Source organism: Echinococcus granulosus (assembly GCF_000524195.1).
Source record: "Echinococcus granulosus chromosome Unknown EG_S00022, whole genome shotgun sequence".
In the NCBI taxonomy this organism is placed as follows: Eukaryota; Metazoa; Platyhelminthes; class Cestoda; order Cyclophyllidea; family Taeniidae; genus Echinococcus; species Echinococcus granulosus.
In genome coordinates, this window is record NW_020170402.1 from 626,583 (window position 1) to 646,489 (window position 19,907).

Below are 19,907 nucleotides of genomic sequence, written 5' to 3' on the forward strand. Positions count from 1 at the left end.
TAGATGGAAATTCCTGCAATTTTTTAAATGATGTTAACCTTCTCAATATTAAACACTGCATAGAATGACATTAAGAGGGTCCCGAGGGAACATTTCCGAACTGATGAGGCTCCAGCTTCACCACTAAAGCATTCCTTAATGACTTACCAATAGCACGTGGCCGAATCTACTGCTGATTTTTACTTCTTGATCAGTCGCGAAACCCATCAACTCTCGTTTGGCATATTTCGGTGTGGCTTGCTTTCTTTCTCCTCCCTCCTCCATCTGGCATATCATAGATTGATATTTTCAGGCCAGCGATTGGGAAGAATTTTCTGCTTTACAAAATACACCTTTTGTCCTTAGAGTATAAAACAAAATAAAGGAAAAAAGCTTTAATCCTTTATGAAACAAGTTATGGACTCGACAATGCCGTTTTACCGTTCTCGCGGCAATTTGCCCAGAGAGGGGACCGCTTTTAGTCCGATACTTGTTGCGCTCGTATGGAAGCAATTACATATGCTTGCCACCTTTTACAGTCCAATTCACCCTTTACCAAGAGTCTAAGGGCACATCGAATCGCGTTTTGCATTAGAGCTGAATTGCAGGGCTGTTGTGACTCAGAGGCGCATTCGCAATGAGCGTATCAACTAACTCATCAATCACACTCCTGCGTGTTCCGCGGTACAAGACTAAGAATGTGGCACTACTAGAGGTAATCCATAACACCTCGAGCCAAGTCTCTTGAAGCGCGAGGACCTACATCTAAACCTGCCTCCTCAGTGAGAAGGGCGTGAACATGGTGAGTCTAGGCTGACAACAGAATAAACTCTTGTTTCACTGCAAAACCATTCCCGGCTCCATTGACAACATCGATTACATTCCAAGGGTTGACACGGGGGAATTCGAGTTCACTCGCATGTCGTATGGGTTGATGCTTTGAGGCCTTGAGGAGCTCACACCTAGCCCTCCTACCTTCTGACTAATCTGCCCGAGAAGTCGTCAACTACTTCCGATATTGTAACTTCAGTGACCGCATGATAGTAAACCACGTGCTTCTCATCTCCGTACACATACACGAGCTGTTTATGCAGAAGTCCGAACAACCAACTTGCCAACTTATCACCTCATCGACTAAGCCGAATGACAAAGCACTGAGAAACAAAAAGTTGGAGGAGGTTATTGCAGCTATGAGCAAGAATATGGAAAAAATTCAGGGCAACATTGATTCTGTGGCAATTGGAGCACCCTTATTCCACTCCTTGACCTTGTGCTTGCCTTCTGGTATGCAGATTTGGCTTTTTCTCACACCAAAGCACGTTGTGGTGATGCAGTGTCCTTCTGCAAGTCGCGAGGGAGGAGTTATCCCCCAGAACGAAGGAGGCATTCTCCACTACCGTGTGGTCACCTCGAAGCCCCTCCTCCCACCTGGTCATCAGTGGGAGCACAGCAAATGCATGACGAGTCAATGCTACAGCACAGACAGCTTAAACAAATGGTATGTTGATCGAGATGTCAACGACCTCTGTGTTGACAGCCTATTACAGTCCTGAGAGTGAGTCGCGCTGGTGACTGAAGTGGATGCTGTCAAACCGCGTTGGAAGCATTCGTGGTGGTGCAATTTGCCTCCACTTTGGAAGAGTCACCGTAGTGGTGGAAAAGGCGTCACCTAGATTGGGAGCTGTTTTGTTGTTACATTCAGTCTTACTTCAGTCCAGAACAAGCTAAGCCTTGGCGACGAATCGCCTTTGGTACTGGAGTGACAGGCTGGATTACCGGAGAAAGAGGCGTGTTGGAATGTATCCGGAAATACGTCGAGGCTTGATCACTCCAATGTCCTCCCAGTTACTGATGCAATCGAAAAAGGAAATTGCCCAGATACCAATCGTTGGCCCAATTGCGGCTGACGAAAAGCCTAGGCGATTTGGAGGGTGTTAGAGCAGTACTTGAGGAGCCATTCGAGAAGCTACTAGAAGCACTAGTGAATGGCGTATTTCGATCATACAGGGAATGAAATGGAACGCGCTCCCTGCTTCCAGAAAAGTGGTATCAACGAAGGACGACATCACGGAAAGTGGTTTTGCTTGAGGTGTAAGGAGTGCTGAAGTAACTAGACCAGGTCAGTACAGCCTACCTTTGCTGAGGCAATCTGCATCAAGCGGTTCTCGCATCCCAAGCACCTATGCCGCGATCCACACCCACAACTTTTCTGTCGGATGGCTGCAGTGATAGAATGTGCAACAGAGTTTCAAAAAGTAAACAGTCTCCACTTAGAGGTCAATAAGAGCTCATCCATTAACGGACATTCCAATAATTTTTATCTCAACTTGCTATGGCAGGCTGTTCGACAGATGCGTAGAAAAAGAATTGCGACACTTTGACGGTCAACTGCAGAGGCTCTTTACAATGCAACGACGATGCTGGCTACAGCATTCGACTCTGTTAAAGTGGGGTTTGTTGCCGAGGTAGAGTAAGTAGCACTTAGCTGGTTGGTTGGGTCAATCTTCGCATTCGTTCACTCCATCTTTTCATCCGCGCTGTGCTACACTTTTATCCGACAAAGTAACAGTCACCTCCCACAAAGTAACAACGCTGTTTAGCCATAGTGACAACGAAGAATCCGAGGAATTCTGAACTACCGAAGGCATGATTTTGGAGGAATGATCCACTATCTGGTTGACGACTGTTGGTTTTGTGACCTACTTAGCCATCCGAGTATTTCAACAGTGCAGTGCTTTTAGGTGAAGAAAATGAGGTGCGTAAATAACCGGAGGCTATACGGGACACCCCACTTGAGAACTAATTTGGACAAGAGCAAGACAGAGGGAAGAGTGTCCGTCAGGCCTTACTTGTTCATTCAGCCGCCAATTTTCCTGCACTTCAGTCGAATGTTCTACGGTCTCACATCCATGGCATATTAGGGAACGATTATAACTACAGTAGAATTATGTAGGACCCACCAGTAACCATGTTGGCAAAAAGGCCATCGTGAAAAGGGCTAACGACGAAGAACGAGATGGGAAAAGAAGCGGTGAGTCAAAGTTATTCTAGTTTACTATCTGTCGCTTAATTTAAAAAATGGTAGTGAACGGTTTGATGTCTACGAGAGTGCCACTAGAAGGATCAACCAAAGGTTTATTCGTCCTTAACCAGATGGCGAACTCCTCTTGGTGAGAGCTGTTGATTATTGAGACTATTAACCAACTAAAGTGGAATTGGGGTTCCTCTTTCGAACCCAACTGTCGCTTGAATGGGAAATGATAGACTCCTTCCTTTCTGCTGACAATTTTCAAGCTAAAAAGCGGCTATGATTGACCTTGGCATCCATCCTTTGCGTCTTCTTTATTTTCAAGCGGTAAAAGTTAGAAAATTCTTCATTTTCTAGTATCAAATAAAGTTGGGTAAGAGCCCCTCCAAAGTAGTCATTGAGTTTGTAAGAAGGGTTTTTGTCAACTTCTGAGTTATAGAGCCTTGTCAATCATCGCGATGCGTAATACGTTGAGACAATTGCTTGATAAACGTACCTGTTGGAAGAGGCAGAGTGAAACATTTGAATTGAAGTAAAATAAAAATAAAGGACGCTTTGAAAGAAAGGAAGATAACACCATCTAGCTACATCGGTAGGCTTCACTCATGCGTTATTTGGTCTAGCATGAGCACTGAACAAGAGGTTTGTCTCCAGCCCCATCCAATAAAGGCCGAAGCATTTTCAAGCCTGCTAAACCCCTTGCACGGTCATTTGTCTTTTTCTCACTCTTTTGCAATCCTAACCTGTCCAACGGATCAAAACTATTGCTGTCACCTTTTTAGAACCTTAACACAATCGGAGGAGTGAAATAGTGAAAGGAAGGGGTTAGTGTGTGTGGTCACCAACATTTTCTCTCAATCAAACCGTCGCATTGACAACGGAGTTGCCTATTCCAGTGAATGAGAGCGAGAAAAGGATGACCAAATTACTCCATTTAGCCAATCTGGCAGCAAGACCGCCCCCTTCTACAGATCCTCCACTCAAGAAAGAATCCTATTTATTTCTATTCCATCCTGACATCTACTGCTGGGGGCGAAAAAGCGTATATGCTGCGGATGGGAGAACCGGTGACGACCTCTAGAGGAAGGTCTGAAAATGACGTCTGCCTTCGGCAACTACCCCAGTTCCGTATTTTGGAGAAGTGGAATTAACAACGGGATCGGCACCACCCGTTAACCGTCAGGAAACTTTTGTTACGCAGCTGTTTACGGTACCTGTATGAAGATACCGGTTAAGCGAACACACGACACCTCTCCACCACCTGAATAGAACCAAGATAGGCATATAGCTGAGTAGCACTAAAGTGTAAACAGCGGCAAGGAGGAACAGGCGGAAAACTTAACCCTCACAGAACTACTTAACATTCCACCCTTAATTAAACATCTTTTTTGGCCAATATACTAGCAATAGATACACAAGCTGACCAGTACGTCCCTCTTTCTCCAAACACAGTTCCCAAATATGAAGAACTTCCAAATCCAATCGGATTTCTAAGAGGAATCATGGTGTTGCAGTTAAATAGCTTCTCAGTTGCACCCAAATCCGATGACTGGCACGATTGGTTCGTGCCGACTGCATTGTGATACTCAATACGGGAGGTTGACCAAAGAAGCGCCGGGGATGACGCTCGAAAGGAAAGAGGGGTTATGCGTTACATTGACTGTCCAACTCTGTGTGTTGGTTTCAAGGGCACTTAAAGCTCCGCCATTTCACATCCGCTGGGGGAAATGTCCTCCAGGCCATGTCAATTGCCTCTGGCCCTTCTCTACACCAGCAATGCATATTTCGCCCTAGCACTACGCCCTCTTTCAAATTTAAGGAAGTCTCGGAACGCTACACACTTAAAATGTCACTTTTTTCAGACCTGATCGTGAAATATGAGAAAAACCTCCTTTTTGGCCCATAAGCATTTTGATGCCACGTTCCTCATTAAAACCTAATCAGTCAATGGTCTATGAAGGTGGGAGAAGATAAACTGCTCGGCCAAAATATGCATTTTTGATCTACAGAAGGGGTTGGAGGCTACTAGTGTGGTCCAGAGGTCAGGCTGCCCAGCAGAGGTCCAATAACAAGGCCCTAAGTAGCCCGCTAACGAAACCGAGAATTAAACAAACTATTAGCGCATTACAGAAAATTCCTTCTCCTCCTCTTCACTTTAATTAACGTTGGATATCTGCAAATCACAGGGCCAAATGCAGAAGAATGAAAGATAGAAGGCGTGACAAAGTGAAAAGAAGGCGAAAACGTTGACCTCGATGAATTGTGAGTAGCTCATTCCATAAATAATGCTTGAAAAGGCTAGGTGGTGTATCACATGTAAGTAGGTGATGCGCTCTTATACCTCTTCGCGGATTCCATCCTATTTTACCCCATTTAAATCACGCAAATATCCTGAATTTTCTTCTCATATCCACTCACAACCACTCGTCATCCATCACCTGCCCCTCCCACCGCACAATTTCGTTGTGCTCACGGGCCCTTTTCCATAGACAAATTCACCACCAATCCGCGTGAGAGCAGTGCACAACCAATCGTCTTCTGCCCTCGACGAAAATTGATGAGAGATCGACCACTCAGCCAATTGAAATCCAGCTGCGCATTCCGTGGTGAATCACCGCGCTGTGCGCTGCCCATCGCGCACGCGTTCAGATTACTTCCTTTGTAGTGACTCTACATCGACTTCTTTCCTACGGCTTCCATTCTAAGGTCTTCGAGTAGGTCAAATTCCCGGGGTAGGTGTCTCGTGTGCTCCTCTCTCTCAACCTCCAGACTAGCCATCTCCTCGCCAAGACGGCGAACCTGTCCCCCTTGTGCGGACTCCTTTATAATCCCGATTATTCTTAATTAATTAAATCTAGCCCTTCTATTTCATTATGTATTTGATTTAAAGTCTTCAATTTAAAGTATGAATATTTGATGTCCTCAGACGAGTCCTTAATGTCATGGGAAACAAAACGTCTTTCACAGCCCGTTGTTTTATAAGTACGTCTCTAGTGAATTTCGACTGTTGAATTTGCGCAAGTTCGCAGATGCTCTCATTGGAATAATGGTTTACTCAAAAATGAGTAATTTAAAACTCCTTTCAAAAAGGCTAATCTGGAGAAAGAGCTCAGTACTTTATCATATCGCAAGCACTCACCATCTTTCAGCAAAAAGGCATCGTTTTCCTATTGCAACATTTTACTTGCAATAAACCAAACAAAATCGTGGTCAAACTCCAGACCATTTAGTACAACTCAGATGCAAACTAGCCGTCAATGACGAGGGGGTGACGGTAGCAGTCAGTAGCGCTGCTAAAAAAGGTAGCTAAGACTGTCAAAACGAAAAATCAACATTTAATGTCCAGTGATAGTGAAGGTGACGCACCGAGGAGGGGCCGAAGTGGAGAGATCGACGCGAGGCAGCTAGCAGTGGCACCTCACGCACCGCCATAGCGGCCTTGACGGACCAGCGCAGGGCGCGTTCGCTCACCGCCGTGGCGCGCGCCTGCCGCTCCCATTGACTGTTGTAGAGGCGCCACAGCGACACCGGATCACCTCGGTTCACCCCGCCTCCGGCCCGCCGACTCGTACGTCCTGCTGTCAAGGGCTGGAAAGAGGTGGTGGAGGAAGAAGGAGAAATTCCCCTTGTTACTTATTACTTCTGTTTGCAAATACATCTAGTCTATGGGTACGCGAATTATCAATATGATATACGGCCGAGATGTTATCTTGCCTTCGCTATATGAGCTTACACTTTTCCAGATGCGTCTGTCCCAAGCTATTGAGGAATTTCTGGACCCGCAAATTCAAAGACATTTTGATTCACATCCTGTTTTAACTTTTTAGGGGTCGAAAAGTTACTAGAGAAACCTCTTCTCGAAAGGCGGTCAATGAGCGAGATTTCGAAGTCGGACTTAACCGAATTTTAATAAATGAATAACCATCGAACGAGGAGACAGGCAAGAATATGTTCGTGAGAAATGAGATCCCTTAGCCTTTTGGTCTGCCAATAAGTTAACGTTCCAGTATAGAGCGTCCAACATATTACCGCGTTCCCGAATTGAAAATGAAAGCCAGAAGTTAAATCTATAAAGCCTGCGTCACTGTTCGCTTAGCTTTAATGGGTCAATAGTAAGAGAACCACTTCTAGATTTCTACACTTTATAACACAGACGATAAATTAGTGACTGCACAATGGCCAGCATACTTACCTCTAACAAAGAATAGGCTGGTTTCTGCCGCTATATCAAAGAAGACTAAACTCCAAAGGTGTTAGGTATCCCCCTACCCCTCATCTTAAATTGGGCAATGACGTCTCCTCACGGGTTAGTTGGAAAAAACCTATTTCCCACCTACTGACCAGCTGACTAAACCTGACTGGCTTTTACCGGGTTTTTCTTGCACATTCTCGATTGGAAGCGAATAGATAGATCTCAGACGTAATCAAGTGGTCTTCACCAAGTTCATATTTCCATCTGGAGTCCATCCCGACCACACGCTTAAAGACCGATTCCGAGAATGAAGTGGTGCATGCCTTGAGATGGGGTAGTGAGATAGATAGTTTGGAGACAACCAATGATAGGTACGCTCGCTTAACGAACTTTGCAGTACGAATGTCACTTCCTATCACAGATCAATCGGTTAGTTAGCCGGTCAACTCAAGTCGTAAACCAGAAGGGCACGAATCACATTCACTATCTTCAATCAGCACCGTATAAAATAAAGATTTAAAGTAGGGAGACGGTAGTACGGGGCACAATAAAGAGCAGCCCATCGGAAATAGATATAAGTCTATCTATCTGTGCCTTATAATGGAGGCGCGTAGACAATCCTACAACTTTTGCAAGTCCCTGCAGAGAGCCGCATCGAGCTGCGTGGACTTTTATCGTCACATGAGAAAAGGTACACAGGTGTGGAGCTCAACATTCCCTAATTTATGTCCTGTACCAAGAACATGAACGGAGGGAGATCTGATTGAAGCAGGTAGAAGTCGTAATGACGTAAAAAAAGGCCAGAAGTACGGCAGGCTTATACCTGAACGGTGTTAAAATGGCAGTGACAAGAAGAGGGATGTGAAATTGAGATGAAGCACTTCTTCTCACCATTTCTACCAATAACCAAAGACCTACTCTTCTAGTGGACACAGAAGAGGAGGATGAGAGGTTCCGGTCATAGTCCAAATTTTCCAGAGAGCTTGATCTCAGGGAAGCTCGAGTCCCATAAATCCTTCTGCCCATGGGAGGAACATCACCTGAAAAAGTAGGCTTTACGCATTGTGTAGTCAGTGAAAACGAAAACAAACCAAATGGAGATGAAGATCTGAAACATGGATGCGAAAAATTATTTCAGTTAGATACTATTCAGTCCTTAAAAGAGGGAAATTATTTGGTTAAATGATCCATATTTAACACTAATTGTTTGTTTAACCCCTGGTTTTGGTGACGGGCTACGAAGGGGCTCTGCAATTGTACCTTTGCTGGGCTGCCCAACCTTCGAGCCATGCCAATAGTCACCGAATCCTACTGTACGTTGGCAACACATGTTTTGCCTAAATAGTATGTCTTCTTTCGTCTAGGGGAAAGACCCATGGCGCCACATCGGTGGTAGAGGAAAGCGAACCCAGCCCTAAAGAATAACTCTGTTGATAAACCTTAACGAGGCGGAAGAACTGCATAGACGGTGGATGGGAGAATCGATGAAAAACCCTAACGAAAGGGTTGTAAATAATGTCTATTTTCGACATCTACCCTGGTCCAATGGTCCGTGGAAAAGCTGTTAACAGTTAAAGCGACACTAGCTGTAAACCATGAGGAAAAGTCCGTCACGGAGCTGGCTACGGTGCCTGTATGAAGATGTCAATAAGATGAAAACCCGATACCTCTGCCTTTCAACGAGATGAATGTAGCCCCGAGAGATATGGTTGGGCAGCACCGACGTGGGAACAAATTGCCAAGGATGAATAGATGGGAAATCGTATCCCCACGGAGCGATGTCAAACTCAACCGCTTGCTAAACGTCTCGGCTTTCAAAACGGTGTTCAAACGACTAGCGATGAAAACTCTGGATGGCCAATACATTTCACCGCCCCCCATGATAGTTCCCAAACAGGACAAAACCCCAAATCCAGTGGGATTGCGGAGATCCATCAGTGACGGTTCAGTAAAATATCTTTTTCGATGACTGGCACGATTGGTTGGTGAATGTCTTTCTTAAAATACCGACTCTGTTGTGATGTCTGACGCGAGAGGTTGATCAAGGAGAGCGCCAGGGCCAGCGCTCAAAAGAGGAAAGGGTCTAAGCAATAATTTATTTGTTTGTTTAACTTCCGATTTTGGTAACGAGCCACTTATAGGCTCCGCTATTGTTCCCTTGCTAAATGGACTGGCCTCCGGGACACGCCAGTAGATTTCAAGCCCTTCTGTGGGTCTACTATGCGTATTCTGTCCGAGTATTCCGATTCTTTCGTCTTCAGGGAAGTCTCAGGGGGCTACGCATATATGGTAGGATTCTTGACCAAACAGCAATGTCGACCTTCAATCCCATTTAGTATCTGACTCCGATTATTAGTGTGGTTTCTGTTATTTTGAATGTTTATTGTTGTCACCGTTATAAATCTTTTTGTGAAGATTATTCTTATAATGAATAGTGCACTCGATTGCAACGTAGGAAAGACAGGTGTGGTGAATTTCCTCAAGGCGAAAATAAATTCGAAATGAGAAGAACGTACTTTGCGAAGAACGGGGCGACTCATCACATTGGGCATTTGCCGACCACCGTGAGCGCGTCAGCGTTCTCGAATTGAGTCCATGTAGCGTTCCATAGGACGGAGTCTGCAGAGCCATCAGGGGAAGAAAGTAATCGGAAAATCATAATCAGCCACACATTTGAAATTGAAAGACAACATGATTTCACGAGTATTGAACGAACAAGCATGAATGGTAGGTGGAAATAATAAACAATTCTTGTAGTGTATCGAAGGTTTCAATGAAGAGACTCACAATTCGATTACAGAGTGTATTCGCCACAGAATTCCCACAATTATAGGGTTTCTGTTGTGAAATGTCAACTAAATTGTGAAAACTTTGGTATCAATAAACACGTAAATTAATTCAGAAGATTTATCATAAGTTAGTATTTGGATTAATATGCAAAGAGGAAGGGTACAGTGAATTTGTGCGCAAATCTGTGAAGTTCCCATGAATAAATACTCAAATAACCAGAATCATGTTGCGGTTAGCATAATATTAATCTTGCAAAAAATAGGCCTGTTAAGAAGCCCATTTAGTAAGAAAATATCGCAATAAATTTGAGAGGAAATTTGAGGCCCCATGCCTACATGGAAAGGCAACTTTGACGACCTTGTGTGTCCAAGCCAGCTACTAACCGAAAATAGTGCCATTAGACGCGTACTAAAGCTTAAGCGTGTTTTCTAAACGTGGTTTCGGGAATTCTAATCCTTAAATCCCCAAACACCTTTTGAGAAGATAACTTACGTCAATGTATTTGTGATTTTTTTTCAAGGCAACCGTTTTTGTCGCTACTTTCAGTTACGAGATTGGGTGAATACAATGGGTAAATAAATGGACGACGTAGTACTGTAAAAACCGACTTCAAGACCGTAAAAAGACTAATATTTTCAATCGGATCAAAAACCTTAACCGGTTCAAAATGGAGTCTTACCAAAAGTGTATAGCAAGAGGTCACCCTTACAAAATTGCTCGAGTTGACATCGCCGTACAAGATTAACTAGCCAACTGTTATTACACTTACAAGGAGCAGGAATTTTGGATTGATGGTTGAATCTCCAGAGGAGGCGTGAATTACCCGAACAGCTATGGCTTCGACTTCCGGAACATGCTGTCTCCCCAAAATCTGACGAGATCGTATTGCTTTCCCCAGAGGTCTCCTCGGGATCGTACGTTTCTTCATTCCCCTTGTCTTCCTCACCTTCCATCAGTTGAGGAGATCGGCAGTAGGTTTTCGCCTCAGAGTCACTTGTAGTAGTTGCTGCGCCATCGGACTAACGGGAAAAGTAATGCAATCAGTGTAGCTTTTGAAGGTGCATCCAACGGAAGAGTACTTGCTGTACCCCTGCGATTCTAACTCTATATCAGTGACATGAGGCCCCTCTTCGGCCCAGCTATGCTACTAGACTCCCAGCTGCCTCTGGAATCGCAGGCCTTATTGCCTTTTCAAGAGTAACTCTCAATATCTCCAAGTAAGCAAGACAGTTTGTAACAATAAGAAAAAAATAAGAAGGGTAAATACTTAAAAGGCAATGCGAAGTACTTCATTTAACCAACCGAAAAGGAGGTGGAGTTGGACCTTGAGCGCGAGGTGGCACTTTTCTCCTTGTCGAGACTGATAGAAAAAGTGTCAAGGTCGCGAGCAATGAGCGTATCAAGATCGGCCTTGATAGCAGCCAATCGCGTAGGCGAGGTCTCTTTCACACCCAATTTGACCAATTCGGTGCTGATCTCGTCTAAAGTAAACTCCAGATCGGGTGGAAGGCCATTGCAACTGACTGAGGAGGTTAGCATGATGTTGCCTGGGAAAAATAGTGGAGAAATTTGAGCTCTGCAGCACACAGCCAACGCCTTTTACCGCATTGGGCAGTTGGGAAGGCTAGTCTAAACTTATGGTGGTCGCAAAGGCTTGTCATGATGGCTTGGACATCACCCAAGAACAAAAACATGATTGGTTGGTCATACAGGTAACAAATTCATCCGGTTCATAAGGCTTAAATTCAGGCGACAGCGTTAAGGCAAATATAGCTAGGAATGATGTATTGACAAGGGCGGATGGATAGGAGCGAGCCATTTTGGAGCAAAGATTAAGTCTACTCTGGAAAATGCAGCCTATTAAGGTGAATACCACTGGGGTCGCATATGACACCTCGGTTTCGTGAGCTAAGCCCAATGTCATGTATATGCGACGCGTGGTCCTCATTGCTCACATTTAATGGAAGAGTAATGATAAAGTGATCGACGTGACAACTTAAAGCATCGGCAAACGTGGTTTTTAGCAGGAACGTTTAGTGCGCGTCAAGTAATACTTTGGACAACAGTTCAGCCACATTCGCCATGGAGATTAAAATCAATATTTAGGGGCCAACATCGTGAAGCACTACAAGGAAGACAGGATACAGTTCTGATTTTACCATCTAGTCATTCATTCAGTGCAAACTTAGTAAAGCTGCCCGCAAACCGCCAGGACCAAAAGGAGCGTGACAGTAGCCCTCAAGAATCATCATCAGCGCAAGAAGACATCAATAAAGGCAGATCAGGATTTGAGTTGCCAGTGAATACAAACTACCTTTCATAACAGTAATTTAAAAAAAACGAGGACAGAGGCCGAAAACAATGACAGGAACGGCATGACTCGTACAGGAAAAAATATCCTATCCCTTATCTCAAACCAACCCATAAAAGTGGTCGCCACATTCGCCCGTTAAACAGAAACAGACAACACAGAGCAGTGCAACGTAGTGCAAAGCAGGAGACAGCGTGAACGAATGAGGTATAAGTCGAAAAGGTTTGCAGAAAAAAATGAAAGTGGAATTATTCCTTTCCATAAAAAACATGTACACATAAAAACTGAACGAATGTACATGACAGTCCAAGAAGGATGGCAATCAGAAGCGTAGGAGGAAGCCATGATCAGGTCCAGAGCCACGAATACCACTCCCACCACTGGTAGCAGTATTGCGCGAGGGCGTGCGCTTGGACGCAGCAGCAAAGAATAGTGAAGCACCAAGTGGTGCTGGAGGCTCCCGCAACGAGCCTGTGGCCCCCGGCGGCGGGCGTGGTGAGGCGGGGCGATGCGAGGACTGCGACGGACGACCTCCACCCTCCGACTTGGCTGGCCAGCTGGGCATCATCGATGGGTGGATGGCCTGTGGACGCTCTGTGAAATAACGATGTGAAAGCGCCTTCTCTGCAGTTATTCGCCGCTCCGGACAATAAGTGAGGAAGCTGAAACAGTGGACTCATGGGGTGCATTGAGCTACTGCCACTATCAATACAGAGTACTATAATAAACACACAACTCACTTGGTAAGAAGCTCAAAGCCGAGACCGGAGATCTGCTTTTCAGTGAAGCGACGTCGTAGCTGGTTGTAGGGGTACTCAGTGAAGACGCCGTTACGCATGCCGGGGAGTTGAGTTACACCCGGCCAAATGCGTTCGTTGGGGGTACCGAGGTCACGGAAGATCATGTTTATTTGATCCACCTCACCCTTGCCCGGAAAGAGGGGACGCTGAAGGAGGAACTCCGCGAATATGCATCCCACAGACCAGAGATCAATCGGGGTGGAGTAGGATTTGCTGCCTGTGGGATTGTAATCAAATCAATTTAACGATGAAGCTCAGAAGGGAAAGTACTTGAGCACTGCGTCGACCCTAGCGCATTCACAAAAAATAACAATTCTCTACATCGCAGCCACAGAAAGTGACGTGTAAAGGAGAATTAAAACAGTTTGGGGATATTTAGATCTACACAAGAAACTGCAGCATGGATAAAATTTAAGTGCAGGAGGTTATTTGAGCCGATACTGTGTTAAGTCGCCCAACCCACATGGGTGTTGGCAGTGAATTTAGATTCCGCCCACTACTTAGCTATAGTGCTTCATAAAGTCAGCACAAGCAAGAAAGTCCTACCTAGGAGCAGTTCAACAGCACGATACCACAGAGTGACCACAACCTCTGTGTAATGCTGAAGCGGAGAGCCGTATTCTCGAGCCAGACCAAAGTCACCAACCTTGAGAATACCCTTGTGACTCAGGAGCAGGTTTGACGTCTTTAAGTCTCGATGGAGGATCCAGTTGTCGTGCAGATGCTGAACTGCGCGGAGGAGTTGGATTAACAGACACTTTACTTGACCCACTGTGAAGGGCCCACTCATAATCTAAACAAAAGTACAGGAAGAGGACAGATAAAGTGATAACATTTAAGAAAGAATAATCAAACCCACCTCCATGAGAGATTTCAAATCATGCTCCACGTATTCCATCACCAGATAAATCTTATCTAAGTCGAATCCGACCACAATCTCCCTAACAGTAACAATGTTTTCGTGCTGCGCTTTCATCAAGGTGTTAATTTCACGCAGCGAAGTGATGGGGAAGCCCTCCCGCTCCTTCTCCATCTTTAGTCGTTTCAGAGCCACTACTTCGTTGGTCCGCTTGTCGCGTGCCCGGTACACCACCCCGTAGGTACCCTCCTCAATGCGATTGAGACACTCAAACTCATCTACCGACCGGCAGCCTTGAATGGAGGGGAAGTAGAAGGGTTTCGGCGGTGCCCGATCAAGCTGCAATTCCCCGGATGTCTCCACGCCTTTGCCTTCATCGCCATTGGCTTTCAGCGCTGCGCCTTCCTCGCTGTAGATCTCATCTTCATCCTCCTCTTCTTCCTCCAAATACTTTAAGTGGCTGCCATCGATGATGGGGGCACGACCCGAGGCAAGACGCGTATTCAGACCTGAGGGTTCCAGAGGAGGCGGTGGCGTGATGTAGGTGTCTGCTTTCGCTTCGACGCCTTCTCGATCACGTGGTGGAGAACGCGATCGATTGCGCCCGGAGGATAGTGGGATAGGAGACTCCGACGAGTGGTACGACTTCTTTACTTCATCGGCTGAGATTGAGATGGCGTGTTTATGCAGATTGGACTGTGATTCGGAAGATTTTTGATGTGAGCGGCGCGAGGACTGGCGATGGTGGTGATGGCGACGGTTGTGACGAGATGACGTAGTGACCGAAACAGTAATTGAGTTATTGGGTTTCTTTCCTAATACTTCAATTCTCTGCTGATCGTAACCACGCTTAAGTGAGCGCCTCTCGTTGCTACTATCGCTGCTGGAAGAGGATGTGAGATTCTGAAAGGCACCTGAAGAAGCAAATAACAAGTCCCCCTCAAAATGAAATGAGAGGAGTCGGAGAGGAATAGCAAAAGCGTACCAGTGCCGATGGAACTGTGGATATCCGGCTTCTCCAGTAAAACATCTCGGTCATCGACAGACCTCTCTGGGGAGTCGAACTTGGATCGAGGAGGGAGATGAGCGGCATTGCTCTTCGCCATAGCCGTTGCAGCCGCAGCTGCTTCAGCCTCCCTCTCAGCTTTCCGTCGGGTCAGGCGAGAACGATACTCGCGCTCCTGCTGCTCGGTTGTCACTGCGCCAGTGTTTTCATCGCTGGAAGCTTCTCCCTCCTCTGAGAACGCTTCACCCTCCTCCCGCGGGGAGTAATTAGATGCAGGGACTATTTCGTCAACTTCATCCTTTGTGTAAAAATACAAATGTTTGCTTATCGGGTCTAGTAAGACACTAATCTTGCGCCTCTACAAAATATGACGAAATGAAGTCCTGCTCACGGCACCTAAAATACCAATGTCTCAGCGCTTTCGGATGTTTATGATAAGCCCATTCTCAGATTGCTATGTCTTATGGTGCTTTTAGACATGACTTAGGCACCAAATTTTCAACTGCGTAAACACAATCTTTAGCATTAGCCTTCCCAATGCCACCTCGAGTCCCAATAATCAAACACAAGTGGCACGCACCGCCATACTTTCAGAACTAGTGTTGAAAAGGTAGATGAAGAAATCGCATGATATACTCAGAAAAACACTTCAAATGTGTAAACAGCTTGTTTTATCGGGCTTCTTTTGAACTGACGCGAAGAATTAAGTAAACGTTGAAGAGCTAGTCAATTACAGGGTCAAAAAACTGTAACTGCAATGTTGGCGTTACAATTAGCACACCCATGTAATCACGATTATACTGCATAGTGCGATGTGACATCACAACTTAAACTGCTATTTTGGTTTCAAATGCTGTGTAGACCTAAGTTAATTTCAACGAGACAAGTGTAACCAAGGTCAAGTGTTCGAAACACCTTAAATTGTAAACGTTAGGACAGATTGTCATAAAGGAAAAAATGGCACCAATTGAAAAATTTAACTACGTAATTAAATCCCTCTTCTTCCTCCGCATGATACTTAGTATGTTCTTTGGAATTGCGTTTGGAGGATTTCTGATGCTCGTCACGTGACATTTCGGTCTACTCTGAAAGTAACAAGAGAATACTGCTGACAAAATATAGCGGGCCAAAAATTAACAAAGTGAATGCAAAAATACTTCACTTCATCAGTTGTGCTTCAAAGATCCCAGTAACAATCAACAAACAACCACCGGCAATTACAAGGGGCTTACAAAATGCCGTATTACTAATACTAATAAAAGCAAAGTCATTGTGTGTGAGCATAACCTTATAAAACAAAGATCAAAAATGTTAAAACATGACAGCAATTCCTTTGCCTAGGTACTTGATCTAACTCTTCACCAATGCGTACCCAGCTGATCGAACCCGGTCAAAGACGAAACGCACTCCCACAGGAGAATGCGTCATAATGCACATCATCAACACCAAAATACCCAGACTACTAATTAACTTTATTTACCAAAGACGCACTTTACTTGTTATTCACTTTTGTAAAAAAATAGCCTTCAATATTGGTTGTAAGAAAATATAATTTTGTAGTTGTAACGAGCCTGCTGCATTACCACCGAACACTTTATTCAATAGAAGATATACTTTAATGGCAGAAGCTCTATTTATGTACGCACTAATAGGTTTTTAATTGAAAGCTTGGTGCTAAGAAAATCTATGTTAGAGCCGACTATATTACTTAATACTTTAAAAATAGGCACGACTACTATTTTATTCTGTATACTGTTGACCAGCTGCCGTAAAAGTTGTTTTTGGGATTTGATTTAGAAGAATGTTGCAACCGCTTAAGCCTTTTAAGGCTGAATAAGGTTCAAATGACACAAGAATGCAAATTACGCGCATCCAAGCTTGCTGGGGGTCTGCAATCTTCGCTGGAGGGTAATGTTGCCGAGCGGAAGAACAATCTCCGGCTACTAAAGAGCGTGTGTAGTTTTATTTGCAAGCACTTAGCAAAGCCTAAAGCTGTCGTAATATTGTTTTGGAAAAGTTTACTGTATCTTAAGATAAAGTGCTCAAGGGACATACTTAGGGTGAATAATTAAGGGGTTTCAGTTAACATAGTATGGAGAGGCGCATTGTGACGCCTTAAGTCTTCTCAGATGTCGTAATAGGGCAAAGCAATGTGTTGGAACATGCACCAATAACGTGCATCAGAGCTGGGGAGCTATTATTATGATCTTAAAAACACACCGTAGAGCCGAAATACAAACCGCGGAGACTATAGTACCATGTGGCCAAACACACAATCAGACCATATCGATTTACCACAGTATAATATTTTAATGTGTGCGGCATTTCTGTGTCATACTGACGTGTTTTTAGAAGCAACGTCAAGACGGGAAGCTTCATATTTTCACTAATATCGTACAAACTACTCAAAACCCATAGCAGGCCTCTTATTGGGGTCGATTGTTGCTCATTGAAAACTGATCTTACTCATCCATTGTGAACTTGACAAAAAGCAGATACTTTTTAGCCCTGCTGTAACAACACATTAAGCTACCCATGGTGAATAAGTTCTACACACAACATTAAGGTTTGTTAATGGATCAAAGAGATTAAATTAATTGTCTTTTTCTACTAAGTTAGCTTGTCGTTATCATATCCGCCACTTTACCTCTTGCAGGCAGCCTGACCTCTGTACCATACATTCAGCCCCAATCCCTCCTGTACGTCGACAATACATGTTCTGTCCTGGTAATGTGTCTTCTTTCACCTTCAAGGAAATCTCAGGGAGCTACAAGACTAAGTTTTGAGTCATCACAAAATCATTTGAAACAGTTCATGTCGTTCTTCTACCGTCAATGTAGATGTTAAATTTGGGAATAATATCTTCCGTTCAGACGAAAAGATCTTTTTTCCCATCATAATTCCTCAGCTTTGAGTCCTTCAGAGCGATCAGAGCACATTGACCTCCCGACTTAGCGGACGTCACCAAATCATGAAGAGGAGACAGACCCTGATCTCCTGCAAAATGTTGATCGTCCCTAAGAGCCCCCCCCCTCCTCAGCTTCTACACAATACACATATACAAACTACCCTCCAAGATCAGATATTTTCGTTTTATACACTTATGTAAATAGTCAGTGATAACAAATGGATAGGCTTTGGCAGCTCCTCGAGGAGGGATTTTATACACCAAAAATAAACACGAGTTACCAGGAGTTGCTACATATTGTCAGACGAGTCACGCAGAGGAGAGGTATTTTTATTATTTAACTGGTTCAGCTACAAGATTTCGTTACAGGCGCCACCTAGCCTTCGTGGTGCGTTTCGGTACTCCAACACGCAAAGATTGCCATAACCCCGCCTTTTTATTGTATCTCCACCGAATTTTAAGCATGACAAAATATATCTCTGTGATACCTTCTTGTCCTGGCTGCCTGCTTGTACTTGACCCTTGCATACATTCCCAGTGATTCGTTGTTTAAACTGTAGACGTAAACAAGCTCGAAGTGAATTGGGAAAACAAATAAATATGGATGTGCAGTAACGTTTTGATCGTTTGTTTAACTTTTCTTTTTGGTTTCGCAAGTACTTAAGGCTCCGCCTCTGTACTTCCGCTGGGCGGTATGGCTTTTGAGCCATCCCTTCTGTATGTCGACAATACATATTCTGCCCTAGTATTATGGCTTCTATCGATCTCAGGGTAGTCTCAGGGCTCTGCATTGGTGCCAGCAAAAAGTCAGTCCTATCCTAAACGCCAAATACCTCTACTTCGATTAGTGAATGCTAAGCCTTGAAGTGACGGAAGAAGAGCAGACCTTGCGAGTGGGAAAATCTCTGAAGATCCCTAACTGGTCTAAATGTGAAACCTATCTTCGGCAGCCGACTCAGTCCCGTGTTCTTCTGAAGAGACACTAGCCGTAAACTATCGGTAAAATTTTGCTACAGAGGCGTCTACCGTATCCTTATGAAGATGCCAACTAGGTGAACACTAGATAACTCCTCCACCTCTCTACTAGCTGGATAGAATCCCAATAGATGTGGCCGGGCAGCACAGCAATGAGTGATACCTTGTCTTTACGAAATTGTGTTGAACACCACCCTTTATTAATTGACACTACACTTGGGTTAATGTTCTTACGATTAACAATTGGCATACAAGATGGCTAGCACATTCACTTTCCTTACTGCAGTTCCCAGACAGGACGCGAAACCAGACGTAATAGAATTGCCAAAGTGGAACATACATGTTCTTATTTGCATGCCAATTCGATAACCAGTGCGGTCGGTTCGTGACAGGTTTTCTTGCAGCACCAACTGCATTGCGATGGCCGACGGAGAAGGCTGATTACAGAAGCCGCCGGAGACGATGCTCAAAAGAGAAGAGGGGCTAAGTAACACGCTGGTTGTGTGTTTAACCTTTCGTTTTGATTTAGCGGATATTTAGGTCTTCGTCTTTGTACTTCAGCTGAGGGACGTGACATCTGGGCCATGTCAGTTACCCATTAGCCCTTCTGGACGTCGGCAGTACATATTCTGGCCTATTATTATACCAGCTTTCATCTTCAGGGAAGACTACGAAGCATTTAATTTTTTTTTAATAACAGTGCAAAAGTTGTTATTATTTGTGCTCGAATTGGACAACTAATAATTTGTGGAAGTTTAGCACCAGAGCTGTATCATCACTGTAGTGGTCAGCTCCAGATTTACTTTATCGTATTATTTTACCCAACAGACGTCTAAGATAACTGTGGCAAGAAGAAACTCAGCCTAATCTCTAAAACCGCCCAAAATCACAGCTCTTTTCTCATTGGTTATTGCTGAGAAGTAGTGAGGGAGAGAGCTACTAGTCCCCCCACAATACGAGTTTCTGCAGTGGGGGATTCGCATGGCAAACACACCGATATATCAACGATGCAAGCATCGATTGCCCAGGGCACTTCTAGGCTTGGCTTTTCTTGTCGTT

At 44.5% G+C, this 19,907-nt stretch overlaps 2 protein-coding genes across 2 annotated transcripts; both read right to left on the bottom strand. All coding sequences in view use genetic code 11, as the record gives it.

Annotated features, from left to right (window-relative positions):
• Positions 1-5,677: 5,677 nt before the first annotated feature.
• EGR_03919 (hypothetical protein) lies at positions 5,678-12,238 on the bottom strand (the record flags this gene model as incomplete). Its single annotated transcript, XM_024493168.1, has 6 exons — positions 5,678-5,827; positions 6,374-6,595; positions 8,118-8,239; positions 10,759-11,008; positions 11,292-11,536; positions 12,175-12,238. 6 exons carry the CDS (start codon positions 12,236-12,238, stop codon positions 5,678-5,680), a joined length of 1,053 nt encoding a protein of 350 aa, XP_024352440.1.
• A 384-nt stretch (positions 12,239-12,622) lies between these two features.
• EGR_03920 (Cell division protein kinase 11B) lies at positions 12,623-16,393 on the bottom strand (the record flags this gene model as incomplete). The annotated part of the gene is made up of 6 exons (XM_024493169.1): positions 12,623-12,962; positions 13,041-13,317; positions 13,647-13,893; positions 13,960-14,873; positions 14,945-15,263; positions 16,328-16,393. The coding sequence occupies 6 exons, from the start codon at positions 16,391-16,393 to the stop codon at positions 12,623-12,625; spliced, it is 2,163 nt and encodes a 720-aa protein (XP_024352441.1).
• Between the last annotated feature and the right edge of the window lie 3,514 nt (positions 16,394-19,907).